Source organism: Rhineura floridana, chromosome 9 (assembly GCF_030035675.1).
Source record: "Rhineura floridana isolate rRhiFlo1 chromosome 9, rRhiFlo1.hap2, whole genome shotgun sequence".
Lineage (NCBI taxonomy): Eukaryota > Metazoa > Chordata > Lepidosauria > Squamata > Rhineuridae > Rhineura > Rhineura floridana.
The window spans coordinates 35,883,382-35,908,733 of record NC_084488.1 but is presented as its reverse complement, the minus strand read 5'-3'; the positions used below and the strand labels follow the sequence as shown (position 1 = coordinate 35,908,733).

The 25,352-nt window shown below is 43.2% G+C and overlaps 1 protein-coding gene across 4 annotated transcripts in view; it reads left to right on the top strand.

Annotated features, from left to right (window-relative positions):
* The first annotated feature begins 525 nt into the window (after positions 1–525).
* Positions 526–25,352, top strand: part of MTMR7 (myotubularin related protein 7) — a 72,181-nt gene continuing 47,354 nt past the window's right edge. For 3 of the 4 annotated variants that reach the window (XM_061584181.1, XM_061584182.1, XM_061584179.1), the window contains exon 1: positions 8,370–8,695. In XM_061584181.1, coding sequence (XP_061440165.1) covers positions 8,672–8,695 — 24 coding nt within the window. In that variant the 5' untranslated portion in view covers positions 8,370–8,671. Of the gene's footprint in view, positions 576–8,369; positions 8,696–25,352 lie in introns of those variants that run through there. The other variant, XM_061584180.1, reaches the window with a different exon arrangement.

Sequence of the window (25,352 nt, the reverse complement as noted above, 5' to 3'; positions counted from 1 at the left end):
ATAATAATAATAATTGTTACTGCCAGGGAGGCAACACTTTTCTGCCTCAGGTGCAGGAGTGTAGTCATCCAGGGTCTCATGGGGTCTTAGATCCCTTACTTGTTTGGGAGCCAGGTCCCAGCATGGTCCTTATCAATCAACATGAAAGGGGAGTGTGTTAGCCACTGAAAAGAGTCTTCTAACTTACTTCCTTGTCCTTCCCTGCTGATTGGAGCGACTTAGAGTGAAAGGTGAGTCAATCACTGAGAGGTCAATCACTAAGTAGCTAACACACTTCCTTTTCATGCTAATTAGAGCCTAAGGACTTCTGTTGTGGGAGAAGGCATTAACAAGAACAGAGAAGCAGAAAGCTATATTCACACCTGGCCAGATTATTCTATAATCTTAGAAGGTTGTGTAATCTTCAAAGGGGTGTGGCTGTGGCTATTATGAAGGGCCCCTGCACTTCTGAATTTGCCACTACACTACTGCTCAGGTGGCAAAATAATGTGGCTGGCCTTTGCTTCGAAGCACCTTGACTGTGAAGGGGGGAATGCCATTGGCTGCTTTTGGTCTGACCCCAGAAACCAATACAGGTAAAGTAAATTAAAAGCTTTTTAAAAATTCAAAAATATGCAGCTAAAATGGCACACACCAGATGAGTAATAGCAAAAGTATTCCGAGGTACAGAAATGTGTGAGAGTAGGTGATGTTGAGCCCTGTTCTTCAGTACATGTAGCTGAAGATATACGTATGTGGGATAGGTAGGGTCTGTCCAGAGCCATAATTTGTGGTTTGGGGAATGGCGATGATCTTTCTTGGATAACATATGGGCACAGTCTTCAGCCTCTGTAGGTTGGCTTGCAAACAATACCAAGCACAGTATATGAATGCCTGACTTGATTAACTTCTCTTAATGACCATTCTGGAACTCAATTCAAGCAACAAAACCACAATTTTGTTGTAGTAAAACTTTGCAAAACCATACAACATAATATTTTTGCCATTATATGCTTTCCCCAGTTTGTTCTCCTCTCTCTTTCTAGAACTCTGTCCAGCTAAGTTACATGCCTTCGGCTGTGTACACAATAGTTTATTCAAAAGCAGCGAGACTGTTTAGACAGCACACTTCAACTTCTACCCTGAACAGAGCAAATCTGTCACATCTGGAGAGCTGCTGCCAGTCAGTGGAGACAATACTGAGCTAGATGGATCAGTGGTCTGTGTTCCTATTGCATCCTTCCTCGGAGCAAGATATTGGAGTATTACCGCTGGCCATTTTATTACAGTAGTAAATAGTTTAAAGTGGTTTTGCCACCACTGGAAAGTGGTGGCACAGGCATCCTCCACAGCCACCTCTCAACTCACAATGCCATGCTCTGAAGAAGGACCCTGTGTAGGATGCTTCCTCAGAGCAAGACACTGGAGCAATCACATGCCCCGTAGCCTTCAAGGAGCATCACTGGCCACTTTCGTACAAGGCAAATACAATTTACAGAAAAAAACTTTCCTGCCATGTCAAAGCGGCAGTTGCATTTTTACATAGCAGCTGCTCCATGCCTAGCCAACACTCACACCAGGGCCCAGCGTTCTCTTAGGAGCAGGGGTGGCAGGGAGAGGGAAGTAGACATGTGGTGGCAGGGGTGGGGGGAGGCATAGCAGTGGGCAGCCATTGTGGGGGAGATGCTGGCCCTGCGGTAGACCAGTGGTGTGTGTGGTGGTGTGTCAGGGAGTGCAATCTGTCATCTGAGCAAAGGGTCTCACCTTGGCTTGTGGAAGAGGCAGAGCTTGGAAGTAATTCATCACAAGTAACAAATTACTTCTAATTCATTACTTTTTTGAGGAATGAGTGGGTAATTCCTTTACATTTTGATTGTAATAGAACTAGGAGTAATTTTATTACTTTTGTGGAGTAATTGTAATGTTTCCAGCAGTACTTTTGGGCATTACTTGGGGGGGGGAGCAGGGGAAGTCTTCTGCTCCTCTGATTTGTGGATGAAAATCATGTGCCTTAAACTAGGCTTCTGTGCAGCATTGCTCTTCCCTTATGGATAAAAAGAATTATTCTACAGTAGGGCCCCACTCATACGGCGGGTTACGTTCTGGACCCCTGCTGTAAAGCGAAAATCGCTGTAAAGCAGAACACTGAATAGAATGGCATGCGATGCCTGAAAACCACCATAAAAGTTGAACAAGCGCCGTATGAGTGGGGCTTTAGTCTACTTGCGTCTAATTGAGACCGCTGCATTAGCGAAGCACCTTAAAGCGAAGCGCCATAAAGCGGGGCCCTACTGTACTACCTCTGTATGTATGTGTTTATTTTTAATGTTGTTTTAGGCTACTTAGATGTGCAGCAGCCAAGGCCAGCACCTTGTAGGTGTTTTTTTTAAAAAGTAACTGAAATGTAATTGTAGTGATTACTTTTGAGAAAAAGTAATCAGTTACTTTCAGAGCAATTGCAATGGTAATTACTACTTTTTTGTCCATGTAATTGTAACTGTAATTTATTACCTTTTAAAAGTAATCTTCCAAGCTCTGGGAAGGGCTGGCCTCACTTCCTCACTAGGGCCAACATTTTTTAAACATCTTGGTGCATCATCAGATACCAGTTCTTGGCTTCATCTCTCCTGAAGATGAAGCTGCCTGAAGCAGGGTTGCTTCACCCTTCTGCTTGGCATAGATTGCCTTGGAGGCGGAAGGGATGGCAAGGAGAAAGCACACACTCTTTGCCTCCCTGGCTTTCCCTTGCTTGCAGGGCCAGCAGGCCTCAAGTGTTTCAAATAAGCAGAGGTGGGTAAAATGCAGCCCAGTTTTCAAGGGTCTGAAAATAGTCAGATTTTCTCACCCTCCCACACTGCATAAATTTAATTCCTGGTGCACTGGAAGACATCCCAGTTTCAACTGACTTTCTTGCTTCTGAACTTTGTCATTAAAAAAAAATGATTGTGGAGATACAAATAAGATTCCCACTTCATCACTCTGTGTCATCATTTGTAGGGTTGCCAAACAGCCAGTTTTTATCCACCCTGGCTGGTTTTGGGGTGCCTGGATCCTCAGTTGCTCAAGAAGAGAGGAGAAAGCTAACTTTCCTTATATATAGTTTCCCCATTGCCACCACTTTTAATGCATGTATTTATTTATTGTTAAAAATGTTTTCTTTGTGCATGTGTACATTATCCACATATGCATACTGGACATGGAAGGGAGGTCTTGAAAATGGGTATCTGCATGCACTGTACCAGTCCAGGCACATTCCACTTGAATGGTTGCCACATGACTGACTTTTCATCACCATGTAAACACTGGGGCAGCTACGTGTTTTTTTCCATACAAGCCCCATTGCTCCCAATGGCACTTGCTCTATGTTCATTCAAGGTATGCAGTGGTAAGGAGCCCATGCACTAGCTTCTCAGGCTGTAAGCATCACTCTAGACATTTTATTTCAAAAGTTTTAAAGGAAAAAAATGCCAGACACCACACAACCCTTGGATCACATTATAATGGAATCTGCCAGACTAGATTCTGAAGAGGTCCATTGATCTGATCTGGGTCATGACCTGCCCGGATTGGATTAGGTGAGTCCTCTTTGGAATCTGACTAGGGCAGACTCCATCCTTAGTCTCGTTCATCTGTTTTTGTCTAATCTCTGGCTGTGTGCACATGACATTTTATTCTAGAATCAATGGAAACTAAGGTCTTGCTTTTCCTACCTAGTATGCACCACATACAATCTAGACCCACCTTTCCCAACCAGTGTGCCTCCAGATGTTGTTGGACCACAACTCCCATCAGCCTCAGCCATTCGCAATGATGGCTGAGGCTGACGGGAGTTGTGATCCAACAACATTTGGAGGCACACTGGTTTGGAAAGGCTGATCTAGACCTGTTGCATATTTTTTCACCCCTGAAAGTGCTTCTTGACAAACTGGCTTCATTTCAAAGATAAAAGCCCATTGCAGACTGATTCTGCATTACCTTACAGTATGTCCATTTTAAAACAGATGTAGGCAGTCCCACCAATGGGAGGTGTATTCACACTAGGGTTGCCAGGTCCATGGCCTGAGACTGATCCTGTATCTTTAGGAGAAGAGCTCAGCCAAGTGCAGGTGCTCTTGCAACTATGTAATGGGAAAAACCACAAGGTGGAATTCTCCCTCCCCCCTGCACAACTTTTAAAGATACAGAAGACCTCTTGGAGGCCGGGTCTGGCAACCCTAGCCCCATATGATGTCAGAATTGGGCCTTTAGTGTAGTGAGAGACTGTTTTGTTATATGTTTACCTCCTTGACCACCCTAATGACCTGCGTATTTGGCTTTACACATTTTCTTGAGTTCTCTGCCATGGATTCACTGACTGTTGTGGGAACTACTTTCAGGGCTCTTCCAAACAGTTGCAGTTTTTAATCACATAACTCAGGTTGCATAGTTAAAATTGATTTGGAGCTCTTGCACAACAAACCTGTTTCCCCCTAAAATCTGACTTTTGTGATAAGGAAAGTGATGGGAAAATGCTCTGGAAAGTGTAGGATAACATTTGCTTGATGTGACATCATCTAACCTCCCCACAAACTAATCAGAATGAGTGGTCAGTAAATAGCAGACATTGTATAACTCCCTGCAAACTTTGTGCAAACAAATCAAGATGAATACTTAATAAGCAGGTTGTCCGGAAGCTGCTTCTGTCTCAGTGTGGATGGCTTAGTCTCCACTGTCCCTTCCCTCTAAAGGTCTCTGCAGAATACATCTTCTTCATGAGCCCCCCCCCACACCCATCATATTGATAGACATTTCCCCTAATTCTTACTAATCCCCACATCTATAGGAAATAATGCCAAATTAAGAACCTATAAAAAGGCTGAACTTTTCTAATTTCCCTATGTTAATGTTGGAAGTATCTTCTTTAATATCGAGTAATAGTTCTCACTCTCACACACTTAACTTTGCCAATCATATTTTCAATTTGGAGGGACTCTTTTCTTTATTTAAAGTTTTTGTACTCTACCCTTCCTCTGTTCTGGAGCATAGGGTGGCTTCAGATAATCAATCATTAAACAAGCATCTGCAATAAGCCATACTGGATATAAATCAAGAAATAAAAATTATTCCAATTATAAATACAGTAGACCAGCACTGCAAAGTAATTCACTAAAGGGCCACACCCCGGCACAAACTATTTAGAATAAAGGATTCAATGATTGGTAATCAATTATTATCATAAAATTCACACTTGTTCTGGAATATTACTGAATTTATCAGTATTATTAACAGAGAGAAAAAATACAGTTTTTTGTAATATAGAGAGGAATACTATTTCTATGCCACCTTGTTTCCTTCATTTCGCTTTTTTTATCTATGATGAAAATGTCAGTGAATAATTCTTAAAATGCATGTTAAATAGTAAACTAAATAACACTTAACAGAGTTAAAGGTTATAAGTTTTGAAAAACTGACCAAAGTGAAATGAAAAAATTTACCTTGGGATCAACTTATCATGTGTTGCTTCTAGATAGACCCAACTAGGGGAAAAGTTTTTGTCCTCAAGTCAAGCACACTATGACAAAGAAACGTTAGAGAAACATGACCTATAAAGTCACATTTCTTGGAAGCTGAAACAGATCCGATACACCAAACATATCAGTCATGTGAACATCAATGCCAGTCACTACCTTTCAGCCTAACCTACCTTACAGTGCTGTTGTGAAGACAAACACAGAGGGGAGAACTATAGCTGCATACACACCATACATTTAAAGCACATTATTTTCCCCAAAGAATCCTGGGAACTGTAAGTTTATCCCTCCCAAAGCTACAATTCCCAGCACCCTTAATAAACAACAGTTTCCAGGATTCTTTGGGGAAAGTAATGTGCTTTAAATGTATGGCTTGCATGCAGCCATCATATATGATGCCTTGAATGCCTTGGAGGAAGGGGGGGATAAACCTGTAAATAATTAAATATTAAATTCTTCTTATGGCCTTCATGTCGAAGAATGCCAACACTAATAACTTTGTATTAATTTTATATTAATTGACTCTGTTGTGTAATTATTTAACCATTAGGTATTAAAATACTTCTACCTTGCCTCTCAGTCAAAGGGTACTTCCAGACTGTCACTATTTTGTGGTGGGGTTCAATCACATCTCAGCGAATTCACACTGTGCAATTAATGCTGATTTGGAACTCTTGCTAAACAACCCGCTTTGGATTTTTTTTTCGATACGGGAAGTGACAGGAAAGTGCACTGGAGAGTGTGGGATAACACTTGCTTGACACAGTGTATCCGCACAAACAAATCAGGATGAATACTCATTAAAAAGCACACATTGTCTCATCTCTCCACAAAAAACAACAGGTGGAATGCTCATTAGATAAATAAATAGAATAATAAATAAATAAATTAAACAGGTCTTGAAGTAGTCAAAGAGTATCAAGGCAGCTAACAACATCTGAAAACAATAAACACAATAAAAAGGATAAAAATGTAAACAATACAATACAACCTATAAACAACAGACATACAGTGCAATCCTATGGATGTTCACTTTGTTCACTGGGGCTCATTACTTATTAAATTTTGTTTAGGACTGCAGCCTCAGTATGCAGCAACAGAAAATCAGTTTCCATTAAATGCCAGAGAGAATTGAAAAGGTCACCTGAAAACAGCGAAGATGCATGCCCAATTAACTGAAGTGAGAGAATTCCAGAGTTGAAGCATGACAACTAAGATGAACCTGCTTTGCATTGCCACTTATGTATTTTGATTGATTGATTGATTCATGGTATTTCTAGACCACCACTCATAGGATCCCAGGGTCGAACACAGCAATCAACTAAAGCACTTCACAGTAACATTAAAACCCAAAAACTTACAGATCAGCGGTGACACATTATTGGAGGGCACTCTGAGCAGTGTTTCTAAAGAAGACCCTAATGGTTGGGGAGGCAAATATGAGAGTCTTCAAGTACCACGGGTCTAGGCTGTTTTGGTCTTAAAATAGGGGTGAGGAACAGGTGGCCTTCCAGATGTTGTTGGATTCCAGCTCCCATCAGCCTCAGCCAGCATAACCAATGCTAAGAGATGTTGGGAGCTGCAGTCCAGCAACATCTGGGAGGCCACAGGTTTCCCACACCTGAAATATTTGATATGAGTGGTGCACACATTCTGTCTTTCTTCCATGCGAGTGCAAGGCAGTGTATGTGGGATTTCCAGACAGTCTCCCACTCAAGTACCAAGTAGAGACAGACCTGCTTAGCTTTAGCAAATCTGCTGCACTTCATTCCTCAGATGGGAGAGATCCCTTCCAAAGTTACAGTAATGGTTAAGTTGCTTTACATTACTGAGGGAAGAGAACTGGTGAGCCAGTCACAGATTTCATGCACAGAAGACAGCTAATGAACAGTAGGATTAAGGTCTCCTGAGGCTTCTAGCTTGTCAAGATGAACGTTCTGTATCTAGGGACTGCGGCCTGCTCTTGCCCTCTTGCACACTTTCCTTATAGACTTCTGTCATGTTGTCTTTCAGTCCTCTGGAACACTTGGCAACTTTAGGAGATATTGTAAAAGAAAGCCAAGCCAGCAGTCATGTTGAGCTGAAAGCCGGTTAACTCCTATTACCATTAAACAAGTGTCACGTGTTCAACATTGCCACGTTCAATTTGTGTAATAGCTGTCCAGCAGTTAAAAGGTTTGGAAATAACTAAGAGGGGTGGCAGCTTTTCATTACCTTGATTTTTTTATGAAGTCAAAGCTTTCCAGGAGAGTGATTTAACAGTCACTCCCTCCCAGGGAACTCCGAGAACTGTAGCTCTGTGAGGGGGAATAGGGGTCTCCTAACAACTCTCAGCACTCTTTACAAACTACAGCTCCCAGGATCCTTTGGGGGAAGCCATGCCTGTTTAAAGTAGTATAACACCACTTTAATGTATAGTGCAGATGGGGCTTCAAACAGTAGCACAGAAGAAGAGGGGACTTGGCAGATACAACTTGCTATACAGGGAAGAGAAATGCTACAGCATCTAAAATTCCTTTTTGTGCTAGATGACAAGAACAGAAGCTCTGGTCTGCATTGCATGTGGTCACCCTAAAAGTAGTACCGTCCTTGACTTTTGCTCTAGCTAGGGCTCTTTCACCATCTTTTCACAGCTATTTGACAGGCTGAGCTTTAACGGGTGAAGCTCTTGCTTTAGAGACACGGAGAGAGTAAGATTAAGATTTAAGATTCACTTGCTTGCATGTCTGAACCAGGTGGGGAAGAAATAGGCAACGTTAGAGAGCCGGCTTGGAAAATGCTGCTCTTACAAGCTAAGGCAGTTCTTTCACCCAGTCTTACACAATGAGAGAAGCCCACCTCACTGGAGGCGCTTCTTCTGCTTTCATTGACGGAACACGACAGCCTTTAGGGCCTTGTGGTTTCTCGAGCCGGGCAGCTTCGGGCTCCTGTCTGCTGAAAGGAGCCAGCATGGCAGCCGCTGCAGGAGGCGGAGCCAGTCGTTGACCTGCCAGCATCAAAACAGAGGCACATTATCTGATCAAGCGTTCCATCCTCTCTTCTTCTAGTCCCCCCTCCTCCTCATTTTTCCTCTGTCTCCCTGCATGTGATCTAACTACACCAGTCGTTATAGCGCTCTATGCATCTGTCTGTTTTGATTGTGTCAGGTGTATGAGAATCCCAGGCTGAGCTATCTGGTCGCCATGGAGTACATCAGGATGCCCAAGGTTAGTGCCGGAAAGAACAAGGAGAGAAAAAGAGATCACCTGGCCTTTTACATCCCTTGAACGTATGAGTTAGGTTAGGTATAATTATTTCGCTTCCGGGGGTGGGGTTGCTGAGGCTGGGAAGAATAAATCCTTACCTATAAAACAAACGAGATGGAAAATGAATTTGTATGAATCCATTTCTTTCTTTCTGGGTTTTTAATAATTGCTCATGCCACTTGCTATTGAAGTAGACAGGGCATTCGAATCAGACTGGGAACGTTCTTCAGACTGTCCTTACCTTTACTCGTCCATTCCTGGACCAAATACGGCATCCATCCTGCAACGAAAAGGTGTCGCTCCCTCCCAGCTCTCGGTTTCATTCTCCTTTTTCACTTATTTGAAATTAAACTGGAGGGACCCCCCTCCCCATTGTTTGCTTGGAAGTGGGTGGGAAGACCTTACCATATTTCTTTCTCTAACCAAGTGAAAATAGGATTACGGTATGACGTTTCTATGTAACTGAATCACATGAATGATGATAACGCTAATTTAATTACTTTTTAATTAAATAGTGTTATATTTTGTGTTTGTTTAAACCAATGGTTCTTGAGATCTGTTTGCAAACACTGATGGTATTAGTCATTATGATAATATAGACTCAAAATAATAATGGCTTCTTGTTCCTTGGTCTTACAGCACTAGCCCTCTGGCTCCCAGACAGGAAATGTGATATGAGCAATATAAGAATGTTATTTCCTGTATTTTTTAAAAAAAGTATATATTAATCATATAATCTTACCTCTTTTCATATATTAAGCAAAAGGAAAGAAAAAAAAGTTGTATCATTTATTCTGATACTTCTAGATAACAGTAAGAATGGTGTGCCCTGTATCTGCTACACAATCTTGGGGGCACTCAGAATATGGAGGCCTTTTTTTAAAAAAAGATGATTACTAAGGGGAAAGTAACACTGATAAAGTCTTTTTAGGCAGGGCTGGGTGTGCTGGCATGTGTTGGTTTGTTGGGCAATCACAGAATTTTCTGTTTTGTGTTAGTTTTATCAGCTAAAGTCCTTCAGCTTTCATTTAAGAAGACCGGTCTCTAGCCCTGATGCTTGATTTGAAAAACTTGGCAGTATTCCCACACTATCATTTTTTTTGCATGATCCTTCCTTTCTTGCAAAAAGATTCTAATGAGTTCACGATCTGAATCACACAAGTAAAATAGTCGCTTTCCATAATGATTCTGTTTGCAGAAATTTGGTGTCCTCCTTGCCAAATTTGGGTTTCCTTGGATTGCCAACTGGACCTGTTTCCCCTGCCCCCAACTCTGTGTGTGTCACGCATGCGTGCACACATACGCACACACATCAGATATACCTGTAACTCAGAATAACACTTAATGGATTTGGTGAAGCAGACTATACTCCATGAAAGCGTATGCCATTATAAAAATGTTAGTCTTTAAGAGTCTGTGAGTTCAAATCCCCACTTGTGTCTCCTGGGTGTCAAGGGCCGGCTAAAGATCACCCCCACAGTAAGTGGCTCAGGGGTTACGTGCCCTGCCACCTGTGCAGCCGCGGGCAAGCTGCATAATCCCCAGGATCCCAGCTGCCCCCCAGCTGGCAGTTGCAGACAAGGAAGGGGCTGGCTTGTGGAGCTGTGGCAAGCTGAGCAGGCCTAGCCAGCTGGGGAGGACTAGCCTCAGAGGGAGGCAATGGTAAACCCCCTCTGAGTACTGCTTACCATGAAAACCCTATTCATAGGGTCGCCATAGGTCACGATTGACTTGAAGGCAGTCCATTTCCATTTCAAGGTGCAACAAGATTCTTTCATTTTAAGGAATGCAGTGTAGGGAGTTAGCACCACTAAGGCTGCAAGCCAAAGAAGCTATCTGAATGCACAGGTGAGATGGAACTGGATGGCACAGCAGTCACAAGCACCTTGTCTGCATCCTCAGGCCTGAAAGACTGAAACTGATCCTTTAACACCGGATTAGATGCCATGCTGGACAGCTCACCCAGACCCATCTGAACAATGACATCTAAATCTGTAATGTGAGGAACAACTTTATCCTTGCAAATTTGTTACCGCAGGCATCTGAAGTCTCTGGAATAGCGCTGCTGGATACCTACTTGAGGATGCAATGAAGATGGAAAAGAATAACTTCTTTGTCGCACTTGCTATGATGCAGTAGGCTCTAGGAATGGAATCCATCTGCCAACCCCCGTGGTTGGCATTAAGCAGATTTTTTGCCCATTCCAGCCTGCAGCTTGTCCTACGGGGTGGCACCTCCTGTTCGTCTTCCATCTCCACAGTCTGGTCCTGCTGCGGAGGCTGTTGCTGGAGCCTCCGCTCTATTATTCCACCTGGAGGGGGGGGTTATCTCTTGACTCTTCCTCCTCCTCTGTGGTGCGAGGGTGGGAGGGCATAGGGTGGATTAGTGGTGGGCTGATTCCATTCCTAGTGGGCATGATGTGCTTTGATGCATGGTCATCTTTGTCGCAAGTTTTGTCATGGCAGTCATGCAGTCCCAAGCTGGTCCACCCGAGGTAGCCTTGGTATGTGTGCTGAAAACCATCTCAGAAACCACCTTAGGGCAGGGAAGCTACTGGGTGGCAGGGAGGCTGGCATCCAAGAGCAAATCTGTTCTGTCTCTGTGACCCAACATTATGTGCAGACCCCCATATCCCACCCCAAAGTGGAGTGATCTCCTTGAATGGCCATGGATGAGTGAGATCTTATTATGGAGCAACATGTCATTAAATAGCAGCAGCCTCAGAATGGGGGACAAGGTGATGGAGCAACCTGGACTCCAGAGGAAGGGCCAGAAGAAAGAATAGCTCCCCGTTAGCTAGTCCCTATTGTTCTTACCTGGACTGCCAAACCTCCAACTCCTTTAAGGGCTGCCTATAATATCTTCCCCTCCCCATGATCACTGTCATAGGGGTGTCTTCACAAATTCCCTCCCCTCTGCCCTCACCCCAGCACATAAGGGCTTACAGTGTCGTCACCCAGAGTTTGTTTTGGCTGTTTTTACCAGAATTCTGCTGCCAAAGAGGCAAGGCGTTTCAAAACAGAAGGATGGCTTGTCTCTGTGGCAGTAGGAACAGCTGCTGCCTGGGTCCGTTTTCTTTTCTCCGTGCTATCCCAGCATTCACAACAGTAGAGAGGGAGGCAGAGTTACGTCATGCCATTCATTTTCAGTTTCACTCTCCCCACTGTTCTCCAGGTGTCAGTTCTAGCTGAGTAAGGGGCTGTCTGTCAGAATGCAATGCATCCAAGAGGCAGGCCCCTTTCCCTCTTTTTGACCCATGTCAGCTGCTTCCTTTGCTGGTTGGCTGGCTGGCATGATTTCTGAACCATCCTCCCTCTGGTACTCAGGGAAGTAGCGCTGGCGGAGGGATCTGTTGCTTAAAACAGATATTGCCCAGATAACTGCATTACCAATGGCAGCCAGGAAGGGCTCCCCAATCTGGATCGGGACCATTGTGGGCCAAAGAGTTAAATCATCCTTCCCATGCTGTAGATCAAATCTAGATCAGGTTTCCCTGCAGCTGCTGTATACTTTTTTAAAAAATTGTGTGGATAATGTTATATCTGTTTTGGTCCTAACAATTTTCTCTGGCCATCCCTAGAGCCTCCTTTTCTGTTGCTTCATGGTGTTGATGCTGGAGATCACCCCTCAAGAAAACATAGGATACTGCATAGGAACAAAGGGAGCTGCCTTATACTGAACTGGTCCAGCCAGCTAAATATTGTCTCTTATGACTGGCAACAGTTTTCCAATGTTTCTGACAGGTCTTTCCCAGCCCTACCTAGAGAGGTTGAGGATTGAACCTGGGACCTTATGTGGTCTACTACTGAGCTACAGACCTTCCTGGTCTGGCAATGTTACCTGTAAATTGAGCCATTCGGTTTATGAGCCATTCATGTGGTTCAGAAAGAAAATCCTCAAAGAAGATGGTAATTATCTATCCAGTGAAATAATCTTCCATTAACAGACTTCCCAATAGGTGACAGCAAAAGGGGATCAGAGTGGAAGCCAGATCCCCATGATTTGAAAATGTGTTGTGTTAACTTAAAGGACTGGGAACTGACAGTGCTAAAACTCAGATTGATACCAAAAATATGAATGAAAGATTTTATATAGACTGAACTTTTTTCAGCCACATGAAGTGTGCTATTTCTCCCATTTATATCAGTGTAGCTATATATTGGCAGCAGATCAATTTAGCTTAATTTCCAGTGAACCTGCCAAATTTTTCCCTAGTGTCTATGGCATAGACAATAATAGTAATAGCACCAAGAGTTCATTTAATGTTGTATCTGTTTGTTTAATGCAGCATTCTGGGTGGTCCAAGTTGCTCTAATGTTCCAGTTCTCCATGCTATTGAAACCTTTTTCTGTTTTGCTTAAAATATTTAGGTTATTTCTGGAAAAATGACATTTGTATCATCAATGCTCAGGCCTTTGATGTTCAAAGTTGGTGGTGCTGAAAACTTGATTGGTTTTTTTTTATTTGTCACAAAACTGGCACGAGATTAGCCTAGCCTGTAGGTCTTCATGGGCTACTTAATGGAATATGGATTCTGGTCTGATTCTTAACTCCCTCTGGAGCTCACCAGACTACTATGGAACATGTGGGAAAGTGACATGAACTTGTTTATGAACTTGCTGGGAACAATATGGCAAGGAGAATCTTGGATTCCACATGGATTTATGTACACAACAGTCATCCTGTGAGGGCTCCGTCACATGCTACAGTTTTTGTGAGCACATTTTGCAATCCTGCTGCTGAACAGCATTTTATTCATTAATTTGTTGTTTTATTGATTGATTGGCTTTCTAGCTCACTCTTCTTTAATTCATAATCCCAGGGCAGGATATAACATTAAAAAAAATAATACTATTAAAGGAGAAAGAAGAAAACAATAACATTCATACGCAGCGAGTAAAACATCAGGTAAAAACAAATAATATCACAATATGGAAAAGGACAACAGGCTAATTTACACCTCGCCACATCTGGTCAACCCCCTACAAAAGCCTGAGTGAATTGGTATATCTTTAACTGGTGCCAAAAACTGAACAGTGCAGCGCCAGTAGTCTATCAAGGGGAAGGAAGTTCCACAACCAAGATGCTACCACAGAGAAGGCCCTTTCTTATGTCACTACACAATCTGCTTTTCTTAATAGCAAGATGAGAAGGATCTGTCCTACAGATCTTAGTACAAGGGCAGGAAGAGGCATTCCTTCAAGTATTTGGGTTCCAAGTAATTTAGGATGTTATATGTTAACATTTTCAGAACTAGTGTGAAATTATTCTGACACACTGAGCTGCTCTGCATTCTGCACTAGTTGCAGCTTCAAGACTGTCTTCAAGGGTAATTTCATATAAAGCACATTACAGTAATCTAATCCAGAGGTTACTAGAGCATGAATTACTGTAGCAAGGCTATCACGATCCAGGAATGACCATGGTTGGTGAACCATCCATAGCTGGAAATAGGCACACCATGCCATTCACATCATTTGGGTCTCCATTGACAATGCTGGGGAGCACATACATATTTTTTGTTGCAACAGCAAAGCATGTAATTGAACAGTGCCTTTTTTTTAAAAAAGGTGTGTGCTTCAAATGTATGGTCTTAGTATGTTCGTTAACATTTTGTCATGGGAAGCTTATGTGAAAACAATAGATAAAATTGCTGTCAAGTGTTTGGAAGGTTAGTTAATGTCAATTCAGTTTTTAACAGTAAACTTTATCCCCTGACCACCAAACCACCAACTTACCCTCACCTATTTTGTTGATTCATGTTGGGAAACTGAATCGCTATGCTCTTTTGTTGCTCCAATCGCAAACCAGTTTTGTGATATGTGAAAATACAGTCAGATGATTCAGAAATGTATGATGCTGCTGATAAATTTGAACATCAGTTTCCTCACACAAAAGTTAGACTTGACACAAATATTTTATTTTCTGTTCAAAGGGATGTCCTAGTTTCTTGGCAAGTCCATTAATCTGTATACCATTCTCATGCATTTTTTTTTACAACAGTCAGCTGGTTGTTCTTTTAAGGCCTTTGGGAATGAATGAGACCTCATTGCTGTTTGACAGAAGAAAGTTATGCTTGAACACAATGGAAAATCATGTCAGCTGCTTGAAACATCCTCCAGAATTTGGCACAACATGGCCTAGCTTGCTTACCCACCAGTGAGATTCCACCAGCGTGCCTGATCTTTTGCCTCCTCTAACAGCAACTTCATCTGCAGAAACCAGCAGATGTAACTTGTCGTAGCAGGGGAATTAGCACTGTCCCATCTTTGCAGAAGGGACGTACCTCAGTGGTACAACACATGCTTTGCATACAGAAGGTCCTGGCATCATCAGGTAGGGCAGGGAAAGACTTCTGTCTGAAATCCTGGAGAGCTGCTGGCAGACAGTATAGAGATGGGGTAGGGAACCTTATGCCTGGGGGCCAAATGTGGCCCTCCAAGCCTTTCTATCTGGCCCTCAGGACTCTCCTCACACCACACCCCCTCTCCAACCACAGCCCTTCCTGGCCTTGCTTTGGGTGTTTTGCCTAGCTGGAATGTATCCTTGAATTCTGACAGTGACTCTTTCTTGACAGGAGGATGTAGAGGTGTGCATGACTATATGTAGAAACTAGCCTACTGTACAAAGGTAATTTTTGCATTTGTTGCGCTGCCCACTTTTACCTCTGACTCCATCCACTACTAGCATGTGGCCCTCAAAAGGTTGCCGTAAAGGGAATGCATCTTTTAGGCTGAAAAAGGTTCCCCACCACTGGTTTGGAGTCTGCTGTACAATAAACTGGAGGAACCCATGGCTTGACTTGACAGAAGGCATCTTGCTTTTTTCCTAATCCATTCATTAAAAGCTTCTTCTTCTTCCTCCTCCTCCTCTTCTTCTTCCTCCTCTCCTCTTCCTCCTCTTCTTCTTCTTCCCAAAGGAACCCTCCAACATGAGCAGAAGCATGTGAAACTTTGCCAACCCTACCACCCAAAGGAGATAATTTTAATGGTAAAGACCTTACTTTTTAAGTACAGGCTCCCAGCTTATTTATTTATTTATTTATTACATTTCTACCCTGCCTTTCTTTTCCATGATTGAAACCCAAGGCAGCTTACATATGGTTCGCAGGCGGTCTCCCATCCAGGCAATGACCAGACCTGACCCTGCTTAGCTTCAGCAGGGAGCTGGCCACATGTGATATAGAGAAAGGCCTTTGCTGAAAACCCAAAGAGTTGCTGTTATAGAGCAGACAAATCCATGGTTTGGTAACTGATGCAGGGCCAGCGCCTTTTATCCTAAACATAACAACTGTCCTGTGTTCTTGTGTAGTATCTGCCTGTTAGCATAAGATTTATGTGACACAAAATGCAATACTGAGTCATGGATGAAGTACTAACCCACTAAACCAGCATATGGGGGGGATAACAGATTGTAGCATTACCTGGCAAACTGTCAGCCACATCCTACTTTATTTTTTGCTCATGTCTCCTGAGGCATTAGAAAGATGGACAACTCCTTGGATGTACTCATTGTGTGTAATGTTGTCCCCTTTTCATATTTGAGTACCATCTTATTCCATGCTGTGTAACAGGGGGCAAATGTACATTAGTGTAGCGGCAATCAATGTTGTTAGTTCCCTGCCCTCACTTCCTGGCTTTGTAGAAATAGTCTTCTTTGAAAAATTGTTCTACTGCAGTTCTGCATTAATGAGAGAACTCATTAACGTTTTTGTAGTTGAAAAAACATGATCTACCAATATTTCCAGGACTTATTATGGACGCAATAGGAGATTGTCATGTCAGCTTTTGACAGCTCCTTTAGCTTCAGTTTGACACCTCCTAGTGATAGTCCTGCATCTGTATTGGCTTCTGCAGCCTCAGTCTATGGGCAGGATGAAGAGTTGTGTGTGGATCCTGTGTATGCATGCATGCGTGCACATACAAAAACTGCCTCTAAACCACATGGAAGTTACACATGGGTGTCTGCAGCAATATCTCATAGATACTGTAGTTCAGCTATATTTTGAGAGGATTCGATCAGCCATATTTTTGGAGGGGAGGGGATTCAATCTCATGAGTCTTTCCTATCTTCTCAGGAAGCAGTGTGCCAAATGAGAGGGAAAGATTCATAAGGTCAGCCCCTCTCACACAAGTGAATTATTATCCATACATATGTTACAGCTATATAGAATAGCACCATGGGTTAAACATAAGAACATAAGAAGAGCCTGCTGGATCAGGCCAGTGGCCCATCTAGTCCAGCCTCCTGTTCTCACAGTGGCCAACCAGGTGCCTGGGGGAAGCCCGCAAGCAGGACCAGAGTGCAAGAACACTCTCCCCTCCTGAGGCTTCCGGCAACTGGTTTTCAGAAGCATGCTGCCTCTGACTAGGGTGGCAGAGCACAGCCATCATGGCTAGTAGCCATTGATAGCCCTGTCCTCCATGAATTTGTCTAATCTTCTTTTAAAGCCGTCCAAGCTGGTGGCCATTACTGCACCTTGTGGGAGCAAATTCCATAGTTTAACTATGCGCTGAGTAAAGAAGTACTTCCTTTTGTCTGTCCTGAATCTTTCAACATTCAGCTTCTTTGAATGTCCACGAGTTCTAGTGTTATAAGAGAGGGAGAAGAACTTTTCTCTCTCCACTTTCTCAATGCCATGCATAATTTTATACACTTCTATCATGTCTCCTCTGACCCGCCTTTTCTCTAAACTAAAAAGCCCCAAATGCTGCAACCTTTCCTCGTAAGGGAGTCGCTCCATCCCCTTGATCATTCTGGTTGCCCTCTTCTGAACCTTTTCCAACTCTATAATATCCTTTTTGAGATGAGGCGACCAGAACTGTACACAGTATTCCAAATGCGGCCACACCATAGATTTATACAACGGCATTATGATATCGGCTGTTTTATTTTCAATACCTTTCCTAATTATCGCTAGCATGGAATTTGCCTTTTTCACAGCTGCCGCACACTGGGTTGACATTTTCATCGTGCTGTCCACTACAACCCCGAGGTCTCTCTCCTGGTCGGTCACCGCCAGTTCAGACCCCATGAGCGTATATGTGAAATTCAGATTTTTTGCTCCAATATGCATAATTTTACACTTGTTTATATTGAATTGCATTTGCCATTTTTCCGCCCACTCACTCAGTTTGGAGAGATCTTTTTGGAGCTCTTCGCAATCCCTTTTTGTTTTAACAACCCTGAACAATTTAGTGTCGTCAGCAAACTTGGCCACTTCACTGCTCACTCCTAATTCTAGGTCATTAATGAACAAGTTGAAAAGTACAGGTCCCAATACCGATCCTTGAGGGACTCCACTTTCTACAGCCCTCCATTGGGAGAACTGTCCGTTTATTCCTACTCTCTGCTTTCTGCTTCTCAACCAATTCCTTATCCACAAGAGGACCTCTCCTCTTATTCCATGACTGCTAAGCTTCCTCAGAAGTCTTTGGTGCGGTACCTTGTCGAACGCTTTTTGAAAGTCTAAGTACACTATGTCCACTGGATCACCTCTATCTATATGCTTGTTGACACTCTCAAAGAATTCTAATAGGTTACTGAGACAGGACTTTCCCTTGCAGAAGCCATGCTGGCTCTGCTTCAGCAAGACTTGTTCTTCTATGTGCTTAGTTAATCTAGCTTTAATAATACTTTCTACCAGTTTTCCAGGGACAGAAGTTAGGCTAACTGGCCTGTAATTTCCGGGATCCCCTCTGGATCCCTTTTTGAAGATTGGCGTTACATTTGCCACTTTCCAGTCCTCAGGCACGGAGGAGGACCCGAGGGACAAGTTACATATTTTAGTTAGCAGATCAGCAATTTCACCTTTGAGTTCTTTGACAACTCTCGGGTGGATGCCATCCGGGCCCGGTGATTTGTCAGTTTTTATATTGTCCATTAAGCCTAGAACTTCCTCTCTCGTTACCACTATTTGTCTCAGTTCCTCAGAATCCCTTCCTGCAAATGTTAGCTCAGGTTCAGGGATCTGCCCTATATCTTCCACTGTGAAGACAGATGCAAAGAATTCATTTAGCTTCTCTGCAATCTCCTGATCGTTCTTTAGTACACCTTTGACTCCCTTATCATCCAAGGGTCCAATCGCCTGCCTAGATGGTCTCCTGCTTTGAATGTATTTATAGAATTTGTTGTTGTTGGTTTTTATGTTCTTAGCAATGTGCTCCTCCAATTCTTTTTTAGCATCCCTTATTGTCTTCTTGCATTTCTTTTGCCAGAGTTTGTGTTCTTTTTTATTTTCTTCATTTGGACAAGACTTCCATTTTCTGAAGGAAGACTTAATAGTTAATAGCTGCCTTATGGTTCAAAGTGGGGGGAGTGAGTGTGTGTGGTTCCACACCACTTCCCCTCCACATCTGTGTATTCCAAGGGGTTGGGGACTGGATCTGGCCGGTGAGCTGGATCCTTCTCTGCCCCACCAACCCCTGACAGGCCAAGTTTGATAGGTGGAAGGGAATACCCATCTGTCAATTACCTGATATCATAGCATTGACCTGCTTTTGCCCAAATGGACAATCAAATGATCAGCCGGCATCGCAAAGCTCTGCACATGGAGCTATGCAAACCCTGAGAATATACTGATCATGGGAGCTTGCATAGCTCTGTGTGTAGTGCTTTGCAAGCCCCGGCAATCAGCTGATTGTCCCCGTTTGACCAGTCACATCTTTACCTGCCCTACATCTGATGTCATATATGATGCTAGGTGTAGGTCAGGGGGTGTGTTGTAGCCAAAATGGCTTTGTAAGCTGAAAGGGGAGACCTGGCAGGCCTAATCTGGCCCGTGGGTCAGAGGTTCCCCACCCCTCATTTAGTCTAATATAAGCAGCATCTACACAATGTGAACATGAAGAGAAAGCTCCTTTCTTTCTGAAAATACTTTCCCCATGCTTCTGGATTATTACTACTAGTGTTATTTTCATATATCTATGGGTATGTGAGCTTGAAGGATCAAACATGAGTGTATATGGAGCAGCAGCTATAGATCTAAAATGATCAGCAAGGCTATGTAGCTTCCAAAGATTTTACAGATTAAACCATTTGCTCTACCGCAGCAGTCCTTTTTCTTACTTGAATTAGCCTTGGGTGGAAGAAAAATGGTCTTCCAAGCATGAGCCAGTCATGTATCTATGCTTGACGAACCTAAGGTGCTTTTAACATATGTATTGCTTCTGCGTCAGAGGTTAATTTTGCCCTGCCTTGTTCCAGAGAATTGTATATAAGCCAATATATTTTCCTTAGTAAATCAAAGAAGTGTCTTGGTGTATTTTGGAGTACTCTCCCAACCCTGTAGATGGCGAACTAGTCTCCCAGCAATCATTGGTCTGGTCCTGGCTTGATCCCTAAGCCAGAGGCAAGGAGGAATCTAGATCCCTAGGAGAGGAGGCTGGTCAAACTCTGGAGGTGAAGGTAGCAGTTGGACATTGGTACAATAATAAAAAAGCATGGTCTAGGACAGTGGTTCCCAACCTTTATGAGTATGGGACCCCCTTTGTAAGGTCAACAAATTTCATGACTCCCCAATGCTAATTGTAATTTTAGTCTCTGTTAATTGAAAAAATGGTGTGTGGCAAAATCATATCTCCAAATATCCCTTTCCATTAAAAGCTCCCTGCAAACAGGGAGGTGTTGCTTTCTTTTCTTAATGCAAAGATCCATCAAATTGGTATCCCCCCCCAGTCTGAAGATGAACAGTCCTGCCTCCCAACACTGTGGGTTACAGTGTTGGACTATGATTCTGGTTCAAATCCCCACCCAGCCATGAAGCCCACTGGGTGACCTTGGACCAGACACAGTCTCTCAGCCTGACCTATCTCACAAGGTTGGTGTAAGGATAAAATGGAAGGCGGAAACCATGTGCACCACCTTGAGCAACTTGGAGAAAAGGTGGGATGTAAATGCAATAATAAATAAATAAATAAATACATTTCTGATACAATACCAGGATCTCAGCCAACCTGCTGAGCTTTTGTTTCTTTTTCTTTTTTAAAAATAATAATCAAAAAGCAGCAATGTGTTAGTGATGGAGATGCTAGATTGTGCACTGCAGACAACAAGGTGCACAGATTGAAGAGGAATGTTAGTGCACTTAGGGGATGAAAGAGGAGCAGAAGACAGATCAATGCACGTATGCGCGCACACACAAACACCCCTGCCCCTCCTGCAAGCATCTGTAGGCGTGCATGCATTCAGGCACGTGGGAGGGGAGAAGCCCTCAACTGCTGCAGAGTCTTGGAGAGAGAGACTGGGGAAGCAGAATGTAGGTGGAAAAAAGGAGGGATGCTGGCACACACACTTAGCCTCAGAAATGGAGAGTGAGCAAGTCCCATGCTTCCTCACTGCTTCTTGGCTCTGTCTGGACTGAAAGCGAGATCTGGGCAGCCTGGCAAATAAGAATAATTTTTAAAAGAAGGTAGCAGCGAAGCAGGAGCCAAGGCAGGCAGGCAGGCTGCCAGGAAGGAAGGGGGGAAACAGCCTTTCCTTGCAGGCTTGTTTCTTTTTGCTTACCAAAAAGCCCTCTCCTTTTGTTCTGAGCAAGGGCATCATCAGCAGTGGCAGTGTGAGGAGATGGGAGTTGGTGATAGTAATACCCTTCCTGATAGCTCTGCTCTCAGCTTCGTTCAGCGTCTGCCACATGATTTATAGGCAGACAACTGCCCCCAGTGCACCCGAAAGACACTCTGCCGCTTCAGCAAAAGTCCTCCCCTCTTGTTTGGAGCAAGGGGGAGGTGTCATCTGCAGCAGCAGTGGAGAGCAGACAGCATCCAGGGAGGGAAAATAATTAATTAATCAATTAATTTCTTTACTGTTCGCGCCCCCCCTCCCAGATTACTTTGCGTCCCCCCTGGAGGTCATGGCTCCCAGGTTGGGAACCACTGGTCTAGGAGAAGCAGAGGCAAGCACCAAGAGCAACCTGCCATAGAGACAGTGGGTGACCAGTTTCCCCCATCAGCCTCTCCAGAAGGTGGGGAATGAGATGCTTCTGCTATGTCAGCCCAGAAGAAGTCTCTTGACCCAGTACAATGCCTGCTTGTGATAACAATCGCAAGAGAGCCAGAAACTGGATGGTGCTGGAGAGCTACATAAAAAAAGGTAGAGGGAGGAGGCTGCAGAGGAAGGAATAAGGAGGGAGCCCAGAGGTTTTGAAGAGAAAGAACTGAGGACGATAACCAGTTTCCCTTTGGCTTGAAAGTCCACCCACTCCCTCTCCTTGCAAGCTGGAACATGAAGCTGCCATAAAGCTGGAACATCATCTTGAATCTTTAATTGCCGTTCATGAGCCATAAATACTAGCCAATACATTCTAGGAGCACAATTTGAATCCTGTCTTTAATTTGGCATTTGCCGTATAGGTTAAGCACATGTCACTTACTAAAGATGATTGAACAAAGCTTTCCTTTAGGAAGATAACAGAAAGTGTCAGCTTAAGATTTGTGACCACTACCATCCTGATTTGTTTGCACAAAATTTGTAGGGAAGCTGGATGATGTTGACTATTTATTGAACATTTATTCTGATTTGTTTCCAGGGAGTTTGTATGCTGATGCATCAAACAATTGTTATCCCACACTTTCAGGGCATTTCCCTTTCACTTTCCTTATATCAAAAAGTCTGTGTCTTTTGGGGAGGAGGGGAGTGGGTTTGTTCTGCAAAAGTGCCAAATCAACTTTAATTGCATAAGTTGAATTTGCTGATATGTGATTGAATCCCACCTGAAAATACATAAGACTGGAAGTGCCCCGTCTGCCATGGAAAGTGGTGTCTTTATTGAATACTTGCTAAGGCTGCAGACACACTTGAGGTTATACCGGCTTCATGACTTCTCCAACTCTGTTTTTTTGAATCTGGGTCTGCATGACATTCATAATGCTCTGCCCCTTTTTACTCCAAAATCTGGGATTTTTGAGATCAGATGCATTGGTCCCTTCAAGCCAGCTTCACACCGACTTGCAAACTGTTTGGTCAATCAACCCATTGCGACTCCGAGATGTATCCAATGGAAACACTTTGCAGTGGACAGTCCTCAAAGCTCTGCCATCAGCGGTGGGCCCGGATGCATTCCATCAAGCAATAAAGATGTGTGCAGCTGGGTGCAGATTCATCTCGCTGCTTTTTAAGCAATTAGCGTGCACGTAGCCTAACAACTTCTGATTTCTTCTGTTTCTGCACAGAAGAGAAGGATTGTAGAGAAGGATTGTGTGCATTGCGTCCTGACTGGCATTGTTTTATGGAGTGCTCTTTGTCCTACTTATTAGCACTTGGAGCTAGGAAATTCTCATCATCCATCTGTTCAATCTCATAACTCTCTACTGTTAGTTTAGTGATGCGAGCTTGAGGTCATGTAAGGAGAAAGACAGCATGAATATTCCTCTTAAGCTCCCAACTGTCTCTCAGTTGTGCTCCCTGTTTTCATTGTTCATTGGCTCTTTGTAAATGTTTTTTCCTCTTCCTTAACAGCCTACTAGAGTGTACTTTAATCAGGAATTTGCACCGTTCTCACTTGGAGAAGACACAAGTCTTAAATTGCCAGTTTTGTGCTTGTTTTAAGCTTGTTTTAATCAGATGTGTAATCCTCTGCTGTATACAAGGTTGACTGGCTGTGAGCAACGTTATCCCAGATCGCTAAAATACTGCCTTGCAACCTCTAACTATTTTTAAATAGTTTTTTTTAAATATTCCCTTTCCTGATGAGTTGAACCTTTTGATTTGCAAAAATCCATGACTTAATTAAGAGCCAAATAAGATGTTGCATGCAAATCTATCTTTAAATTCTGATAGTAAGATTGCTGGTTGGTTGGTTGGTTGCTGGTGTAGGGATTCAAAGATCTGTCCATTTTGGTACTCTCAGCTTCTCATTTTTCCAAAATTCAGTTTTCCATATTTCTGCAGCAATTTGCAATTTTTTAAAAAAATCCTCATGAAATTGATTTTTGTAGGCAGTTTTGATTAAAGTATACATTTTCCCAGGCAATTTCTCACCATATAGTGCATTTTTGTATGTTATTTTCACTCATATATTTATTTTTATGCACGCTTTCCCCTAAAGTATGCATTATTGTAAATATGTTTTGGTTGATGAACTGCATCGCAAAATTTGAATAAGCGCTAATTTTGAAGACTGGCTGTGTTTCAGTTTCATATTGTTTCAGAAAGTGCAAATGTGATAGATTTGACTTGATAGCAGACTGAATCAAATTTCTTGCCCATTCTTTGTTGTGTGGTGCACTTCTCTTAAGAGTTCCAGCTATGAGGATATTTTCTTTAGTTTGTATTTCTTCTAATTAACTTGGTTTATGTTGTGTGTGTGTGTGTGTGTGTGTATAATATATGTTTTTCACAAACACACATTCCATCTGTCCATAGGGATGTAAGGAGGCAGCAATTTCTGTCCTGTCCTGTGTTTGTCGCAATCAGCAATCGGCTTTCACTAAAACCTACATTGTTTGCCTTTGCTATCTGCTATGGCTGAAACAGACATAATTAATTACGAAATCCATTTCAATGGAAGGGAAACATCAAAAACAATGCAGAAAATAATATAATTATTTTCAAACAATGATAGTGATTTCCGTTCTTGACCTCCAATGAACATGCAAATTGTGGCAGTTTCCATTCTCGTTTCCTGACGGAATTTTCCAGCATCCCTATTACTGGGATATTCTCAGACCATGTTGTGACAAAACAGGGTTGTGCTTCCAAATGCTCCATGCCATGGTTAACCAGTAAGCCTTCTCCCTCTCCTCATCCAGCACTCCTCATAAGTACCAGGACCATCCCTAACATTAGGCAGAGTAAAGCATATCAGGTAGCAGATGCTGGCAGATAGTGGCAATGAACAGTAGTGTAGTGGGAAATTCAGAAGTGCACTCACCTCCCCCTTTTTTCTGCTGGGTTGGGAATGAGATCCTTGAGATCCTGGGATGAGAATGTGACCCTTATTAATGCTTTCTCCAACAACAACAGATGCCCCTAGGACGTATCTGTTGAGGAGGAGCAGAAAAACCTTTCTGCTGTTCACTCACTGCCAGGGGTGTAGCTGTTCAGGGTCTTGGGGGGGCTTAGACTCCTTCCTTTTTTGGGAGCAGGGGTCCAGCAGGGCCCCTATGTCTCCAGTATCCTACGAGCCAATCAGCATGAAAGGGGAGAGTATTAGCAACTGAGAAGAATCTTCTCATGGTTGACTCACCTCCTTTGACTCTGAATGGCTCCAATCAACAGGAAAGGACGAGGAATTATGTTAGAAGACTCTTCTCAGGGGCCAAGACACTCCTTTCATGCTGATTGGCTTGTAGGATGCTGGAGACATAGGGACCCTGCTGGAGCCCTGCTTCCAAAAAAGGAAGGAGTCTAAGGCCCCCCAAGACCCTGAACAGCTACACCCCTGGCAGTGAGTGAACAGCAGAAAGGTTGTGGGAGACGAAGCTGAATGGGATTACCTGGCATGACCTGTACCTCCTAAGCTAGCCTGCTATCTTGAGTGCGGTAGAAGACCCTTTTCCATTGATGGTGTTGAAGTAGGATTCAACTTCCAGTCTGGCTGGCTTTTGTGCGTATGTATGTGTGTGTGTCGGGCACAAAATACCTTGGGCCAGCCCTGGTACCTTCCTCTTTGAAGGGATCC